The following is an 8,741-nucleotide window of genomic DNA, read 5'->3' as shown; positions in this document are numbered from 1 at the left end:
AAAAAAAAAAAAAAGGTCTTTTTTATGATTTTGACTTCATCTAATGCAGTATTAATGGCAAAATCATAGATCCAATGAACTGTACCATTACTATAGCAACGTGTACCATTTGATTAAGTCATAGTTGCATACAAGGACTATCTCTAGAAAGAAGTTGACAAATTTGCTTTAGCCATCACTGATCAAACCATATCAAGGAAAGTTTGATTCCGAATTTCTGCAATGCCATTAGCCAGCCTCTGTGATGCAGAATTGAGGCTGAACCGGGTTGACCCTTCGGGCAATCTCAACCGAGATGATCTGGATCCGAATGGATTTTTGGATTCATTAGGATCTTTAGGATTTTATTTTATTTGGGAAATATTTGCAATCTTTTATTTTGGGTAGTTGTTAGTCAATTAGGGAGTCACCAATTTGGGTTTGTTTGATTTCTAATTTCATAAGTTAGAATTTAAGAAGTAATTAGAGGTTGCTAATTTCAGTCTTAGATTTTTATTAGGCAAGTTTTAATTTCAATTTATTATATAAAGGCATGTAACCCAAGTAATTAAACAGATTTTGAATGATGAATTGAATTGAAGGTTTTAGTGTCGGGTATAGTGCAAGACGTGTGACCCTTTTCCTCCTCTCTTTGTGACATTCTTCTCTTCTCCCCTACAACTCTGATTTCTCTCAGAGATTTCTCCCTTTTTCTCTACAGACCCTCACCCTCCATCACTTTGAAGTATGAGGTGCAATACAAAAAATTTTTAATACCATTTTCAAATCAATATATCTCAAAATCATCAAACAAATATTCTCTACTTCTACCTGAATTTAGTGGCTTAATCACCTTGCCCAGTTGACTTTTCAACTTCATGTAAAAAATATTTCAGAAATTCAAAGGTTTCAATTTTATGCCTCATTAGACATACAAAACCAAATCTAGAAAAGTCATCGGTGAAAATTATAAAATAGGGAAAGCCTCCTCTTGCAATGATGTTCGCAAGTCCATATACGTCAGTATGTAGCTTTTTCTAAAACATGAGAACATCTTTCACCTTTTGTATAAGACTTTTCAATCATTTTTCCATAATAGTAACTTTCACAAGTTGGGAACTTTTTTAGAGTTACTTACTCTAGTCAATATGCGAGACTTCATAAATTTTTCAATTCTATCTATATTGATGTACCCCAGTCTCAAATGTCAAAGATAAGTAGTATCATCTTTCATAGTGACATCCACATCACATACAACATTACTAGACAATTCCACTTGATACATATTGTTGTTTCTAAAACCATGTAACACAACATTACCAAGATAATACTACTTGTCAACATAAACATAAAATAAGTTGGGTACACATTAATAATCACCAATTTCTAAAATAAAATTCATATTCAATTTTTTCCAATATTGAAGCATATGACAAATTTCTTCTAAGACTAGGAGCATACAAACAATCAACTAGATCAAAAGTTGTTCCATTATTCAACTTTAATTTAAAAACTCCAACTTCTTCAATTTGTGCTTTGTCGTCATTTCACATATGGATGAAACTAGTATTATCACTTATTCTCCTAATTTAAGAACTCCAACTTCTTCAATTTGTGCTTTTTCATCATTTCATATATGGATGAAACTAGTATTATCACTTATTCTCCTAAAATGCTTAAACCCCTGCAAAGTATTAGAAACATGCACAGGTGCTCCAGAATCAGCCCACCGAGATCCAGATTTCAATTGTAGTATTAATCTCATTTAAGGGTGGAAAATGGGGTTGTTTTCCATCAGACTTTAAGAAAGAATAACATTGAGAATTTTTATGTCCAGACTTCTTATAGAAACAACAACAACAAACTATTTGTTAAAACTCCACATATTGCTTCACTTTGGCTCTCTTTTTCTTCTGTCAATATTATTTCTATGGTTAAAATTTTTCTTCTTCCGATAATTCTTTCCATTAGTGAGTCTATCTAGAATCTGTTCTATAGCATCAACTGCAAAATCCTTCTTTCTAGTTTAACATCTTCATGACTAGTGACCTTGGATAAGTGGTCATCCACAGTCTAATCCAAATTCCAAACAAGAAACAAAATATAATACCTTCTAGTTTCATAAGAATAAGGCAAAGAGGATAAAGATAGTAGATATCTTTGTTTTCTCATCACCTATTCTTCTTTGAAGACCTCATTCATCAGCAATATGAATCATCTTGTTCCCATGCTCTCTAGCATCTCTTCTTCTGATAATTTAGTTCTAACGAACTTTTCCCACGAGACTTCAATATGTTGGCTTGATTTCTTGCCAAATTCTAGTTCAATACTATCTTGAATAGCATTAGCAGAGGGGCTATTCATATAACCAAACCAACCGTAAGAGAATTTGTCATGTATCCCAAAGTTAAATATTTCACCTTATTATCAGTCTCTATCCATTTCTTAACAGTGTACTTAGCAAGTTTAGTAGAATGTGCACTTGGTACAGGAGGACAATCCTCTTTAATATAAAGAAAATAATTATGAAAGCCGACGAACAAAACAATTCTATGCCTCCATTCAGTATAATTGGGTCCAGCAAGGATGCAATTTTTCATAATACCAGATATGTTCAAGAATTGGCCATCTATCGTAAGCATGCAACATGCATAATAAGCTTGGGGACTAAGACCCATTACAGCTTTACACAAAAATAAACATTGGACATAATGTGGCAAAATTAAACAGTTTTATGATATCTTAACCCTCTTCGTATCCGATGGGTATAGGAAAAAATTCAGTTATTCAAGGACCATAATGCATAAATTAATTATCAATCCAAGGATATCTCATCCACGTGATTAACCGATTAGTGTCATCATGTCTAAGCAGCGTAACAATGAAAAAGGCATCCCAAAAACTATCAACTCCAAATGCCCAAACCTATACTCCCACTGAAACCACTAGGATTAGGTATATGCATCAATAGAACACATGCCAAAACAAACTTCCACTAAAATTGAGGGCATATGCGGAACAAAAAATTATTTAATTTTATTTGGTCCAAAATGAATTGACATGAATGGGTTAAGCAAAGCCCAACAAGAAAAATTCAAAGAATCTTTAATTAAAAAAAAAAAAAAAAAGTTTGATTAAATAAAGCTTCATAATAAATGGCTTGAGCTACATGTCCAATGGCTAGAAAATGGCTAATTGAGCCAGCAATCTATGATACATAAGCTTTATTCAAATCATCTCACTTTTGAAATAACAAGTTGTAATGATGCCTTTTTTAGCATTCAATATAACCTTTGTGAGTTTCAAATTTCAAAAATGCCTTCTAAATATCAAAAAACTTTTTCAACTTTTAATAAGTCCTTTTCAAACATCTTTCAAATTCCAATGAGTTTCTCAATTCCAATTTTTTTTCCCCACTTCTAATAACATTTTTCCATTTGTCAATGTCTTTTCAAATTCCAAAATGACTTTTTAATTCTCAATACAAAATATCATTGATTGTCCCATGTAAGCATCAACTACACATCCTATATGGTGGATCTTTTTAGCTTTCTTGTGAAATAGCAAACAAAAACTAAAGAAAATCAACACTCTTCAAGATCAAAACCAGATTTTTCATTGAGATGACAAAATAGTAGTCATCATCCACTGGAAGTCAAACAAAAAAGATCTTCAGTTAAATATATATACAAACACATAATCAAATCAATCAAAAGGACAATTAAAAGAATATACAATCCACAGACCATAAACACTAAATGGAATCATTTAGGAGTTAGGACATAAGAGTCTAGCAGAGCTATCATGCTTATTTTGTTAAAAAAAAAATCTTAGGAGAATCACGTACAACAAATCATTTGATTCAAACTCATAAAATAAAAGGTCCTAAAATATATTCCTTTCAATTGATTGTTTAATAAGAACAAATGAAAATGACATACCTTTTGGAGATTATGGCCTTGTTGAAAGAATTATAAAAGAGGATTGTAGATGATAAAAGAACAATGTAGTCACTTCCAAGGATCTCACAAGCAATTAGGTTGCTCACCCCAACTGGACAGGTATACCACAACCTAGTATTTCGAGCTTTTCATTCCCCTTGTCTATGATACTTTGAGATAAACCTATCTCAATGGTGGAAATGACCGGTCATAAATTGCCTCTCTAAATGAGATGTTAGTCACCTAATGTCCACATCCAAAATGCCCCTTGGGCTTACCTTGACAGGTACCTGTCAAGGCCCAAACAAGAAATAGGGAACAAAAATACAAAATTTCCCATTTCATAGGCAATTCAAAATTGATTTTGCAAAAAGAGAAAATAGATAATTTTTTTTATATTAATTAATAAAACATGTTTCTGTTAAACCTATTTGATAATGAATCTTTCCAAACTGGAAGTTTGTAGGTACACGTACAGTTCCGTAATTGCCAAGTCACTAGCAATGGAAAATTAGTCATTATGATCAACACTCAATATATACAGGGTCATTTCATGGATGGCTTCCCACACCTTATGTGTGCTAACCATCAAAATACTAGTCCTCATGTCTCTCATAGGTGAGGAATTTTGACTTGCACCCCTCAAACCCATTACAATCCAACAATGTACACATAAGCACGTAATGCATCATGATAGCTGTAGGCCTTCTAGAAGAACCACATAAAGACAAAATCTGGGAGAAAGTTTGTTTACTCGATGGAGAGGAAATCCACCCTGCTGTGTTGGATCAATGGCATCAAGACCAGATCTGAACCAAATCTGGGCTGGTTCGATGGGAAGGCTGGACCAAAGAAAACCAAATCAGAGCTGAACCAGCCTGGCTGGTTCGAATGGCTCTCTTACATACATCAAGAGTTGATAAGTGTTGAACCAAATTGCAGAGAATATTTGAGTAGATCCTTTTTTAGTACATATTTATTTGCTGTCAAAGAAGACACAATAGGTCCCTATTTTTTGTGTGTTCTCTATGGTTGCTGCTGAATCATTAATGCTTCCCACTCTTTTTGGGATAATCATGGAAACCAGCGTTAGCCCTCATCATATACATGAGGCCATCTTCTCCAAAGGACTTCTTTGGCTGTGGTGTTGTATACATATACATGTGAATCTCACAATATCTGCTTGGCTTCGGTATCCATCCACACGACTACACTGTATCGGCTTTGTATGCAGCTTGGCTTTGGTCCAGCTACACTACCACTATCACTGGAAGGGTTGGATCTGGCAGTGCCTCTGCTGCCCACATATACTGACTGGCGGCACCTCTGTTTTGGTGTTTTTTGGTGCAACCTTAACCTGGTAATATCTTATCATCTAGCCATTGAATCTTTATGATATTTGGGGTTAAGACCCAGTGGCTAGACATTCCAGTTGGTTAAAGTTTGACCCGGATCAGGCTTGTGGATTGACTGTTCTTGTTAGTTGCTAAATCCTGATATATAGTTTCTATTTTGTTGAATTGATGTAGTGAGCAATATGACCAATGGATGATGCTGGTCTTTAGTTATTGTGTTCTTCATGTTGAATGGGGAATTTGACGAGGTTTGATGCTGTTCCGTTGTGTGGTAGTGATGATATAGTTTTGTTTCTAAATATGGAATCATAGTTTCGATTTTGGTTTCCCTCATATATCTCTCAATCCTGCTATTGGATCGAAGCCAAATTTTGGGATGTTGTTCTCCTATACTCAACCTCACTTGGAATGCTGATCTGAAGCATTGATTGACTGCTATTAAATTTCTCATATTCTGGCCTCATTTCATGCACTACAATTCTGCCTGTGGGGTTAGAATCTGAAACCTTCCTTAGGGATGAATTGATTCCATCATATTCAGTACCAATTATCCTTGGAACTTCCTCTCATTTCTCTCTGACCATTTTCCCAAACAAAGTGCAACCGGAAGTGGACTTAAGGGGGTGAAAAAGGAAAAACGCAAGTATTGGATGGGAAAACAAGCTCTCTCTCATAAGAAATTTAATTCCATGCCTTATGTCAGTGAACTTTGGATGAGAGTCCAAGTGACCTCCAAACGAAGAGGTACTCTGGAAATTTTCAAAGCAAAATCATAACAGAAATGTTCAAACCAACAGCCCATGAATCTTAGATGTCTCCATTATTAGTAACTGCCCTCAAGTAAGACCCCATGAATCACTAGGAAAATTTTCATTAACCCTTACTGGATCCAAATAGATCATGATGTTAACATTATCCAGTAGAACACCATATTTAACATTTTCTCAACAGGCAACCAATATTCATTTCTTGTGAGAAAATACTATGTCAACAACCTGTTCTTAGCTCAATTACTAATTGATTTATACCCCTCAGTTAGCATCTAGTAATTTGTTCATAAATGTGATTTGATCAAATGGTAATGTAAGTGATGACTAAAGTGAAAGGGAAGTTCATTCAAATGCAAAAAAATAATTGTGTGGTAGCAATTAAACTTACTACTGATGCAGGCAATCATTCAACTCTTTCGCCTGTTTGCGACACTGCCAGACAACAGATAATGTTCTTCCTAAAGCGCATTCAGCATACTTTTTAGTGTATTGATCACATTCTTTAAGCGCCTTCTGCTTCATTTTGCTACGTAAAGCTGTAAAGTTTAATAACCATGGGTTAATATAAATCAGAACTAAAATTTATAAACTTGATAACTTGCAGTTGAATGGCAAAACAGGATCAATGTAACTGACCCCATTAGGAATAAGGCTTAGATGAATTGGGTTGAATTGTAAATGATAATATTTGGCAGATTAGTGACATTCACCTTAACCCTTAAGAATGATCACCTTAAAAATTAAAAGCATTATTATGTAGCTTCACTGTAATTGTATTTATTTGATTGATAAGCTTCTACAAATCCAATTGAAATGGTTTTAGAAGAACCCCATCTGTGTTTGGACTGATTTCAATTGTCTTTTCCTTGTTTCCTCTTTTTTCCCCCTGAAATTTTCGGTTTCATTCTGTAATCAATTTTAAGTATTGATTCAGAGATTCGTACTCCCGATACAATAAAAATTTAAGAAAAAATTCGAAATATTTACTCTTTCAGCATTCCATTAAATGTAAGTTCAACTAAAGCAGGCATAAATCGGTATGTACAATGTTGAGCGATCAAATATCCATGAAGACTACATTACAAAAGAAGTTCTAGACACACCAAATGAAATGAGCATCAGTTACTATCAAACCCTTAAAATTAACAGAAGTTGACTAACGTGATTAAATTATAAAGATTTTCAGAAAAAAGAAACCCAGAAATTGGAAATGAGATACCTTCTTCTACTTTCTTCTTGACATGATTTTCTCTGGCTTCTTGAACATATCCCATCGATAATGGATACCAAATTACACTTTCTACTTTCTACTCTCTGAGCTTCTTCTTCGAAGGCTGAAGGTTTTTCTTCAAAGGCTCCTTTTTCCTTCTTTTTTTTTTCCTATTTCTAAGATTTCTAAGATAGCCGTGCAGACAGACCGGTGACGGGAGTGTTTGGATGCAAGAATACGCCCAGGCGCGGCCTGTTACGATCGTTTCCCACTGGAAGTCCGGAGTTTATCCAACAACTGGGAACGCATGAGGATACGTGCCAGTGTGTTGGGCTGTGTGTTTGGGTTCTCCCAACTATTGGATGCATGTTGAGTCTCCAGTGGCACTAAAGGATCCAGTTTCAATTCATGTACCCAACATGGAGATCTGATTTGATCATTGCTATAGCCATTATTGGATAGGTAACAAATGCCCTGGCCTTGCGAGTTTGGCCGGTGAGCCCTGAGCCCAACATGGGTTGGGTTGGGCTTTTTTAGCAAACAGGCCGGTCCAAGATTGAGAATTCTGGGCTAGACTTAGGTTGAGGCCTTAGTCTGAGCCCGACCTGGCCTAATCCTGGATCTATAAATATAAACGAAAAAAAAAAAATGTATATACTAAATTTTCCAACCCAATGGATCTCTCGACAGTGCTCAATTGAGCCCAACAATGCTCCTATAAATCTACTGACAGAAAATGATCATTTTGCCCCTGGGGTGATTTGGTTGTCCAAACATCATCTAAATGGAACAAAACCTTTGGGAAAGCTTTGCTTATCATGATGAGGTTAATTCCAGACTTTGGTGTGAATACAACATTATTTGACCATCATTTAATCAAAATACTTATTTTTTGTGGCTTACTTTAGGCATATTTGGCCATATTTGTGGTTGATTTTTACATCATTAAATAGTACTCTCAAATACCTTTCGAAAGATATATGAATTATTAAAATCTGACTGTTGGATCTCTAAAGATCGTTGTCCAAATTTTAGCCAATAAATTGGTTTTCCAACAAATCATGGTTTTTTTTTTTTTTGCCATTCGGGGGTTACTACATGCCAACCCATTAGTGGATCCATCCAAGGAGACCTGGACATGCCGCCAAATCTCCTCTAGTGGTCCCACACTCCCACCTTCTTGGTAATTCGCAAAATACCTCGTCCTTTTCGTTTTTTCACACATGAAGTTCATTCCTCACCCTTGAGATATAGAAAAGGCCTAGAATCCAGAGAAATCCATTTTTGTCCTCTTCATTTTTAAACGCTTGAAGTTCCTACTTCACTCTTGAGGTATAGAAAAGGCTTGGAATCTAGAGAAACCCTTGGATGTGTGTGTGTCTCCTCTTTATTTTTTCACACTTGAAGTTCCCACTTCACTCTTGAGGTATGGAAAAGGCTTGGAATCCAGAGAAATCCTTGGATGTGTGTGTATGTGTGTGTGTGT

The 8,741-nt window shown here is 35.2% G+C and overlaps 1 protein-coding gene across 1 annotated transcript in view; it reads right to left on the bottom strand.

Moving 5' to 3' along the window:
- The window catches only part of LOC122078536 (uncharacterized protein DDB_G0275933), an 8,988-nt gene extending 1,399 nt beyond the window's left edge, over window positions 1-7,589 (bottom strand). Inside the window, exons 1-2 of the mRNA XM_042644552.1 lie at window positions 7,265-7,589; window positions 6,434-6,581 (exon numbers count right to left, since the gene is read on the bottom strand). Coding sequence (XP_042500486.1) covers window positions 6,434-6,581; window positions 7,265-7,319 — 203 coding nt within the window. The 5' untranslated portion in view covers window positions 7,320-7,589. The remainder of the gene's footprint in view (window positions 1-6,433; window positions 6,582-7,264) is intronic.
- Window positions 7,590-8,741: the final 1,152 nt, after the last annotated feature.

Source organism: Macadamia integrifolia, chromosome 5, assembly GCF_013358625.1.
Source record: "Macadamia integrifolia cultivar HAES 741 chromosome 5, SCU_Mint_v3, whole genome shotgun sequence".
NCBI lineage: Eukaryota > Viridiplantae > Streptophyta > Magnoliopsida > Proteales > Proteaceae > Macadamia > Macadamia integrifolia.
Note: the sequence above shows the minus strand (reverse complement) of the source record. Positions and strands in the feature narration are given on the sequence as shown.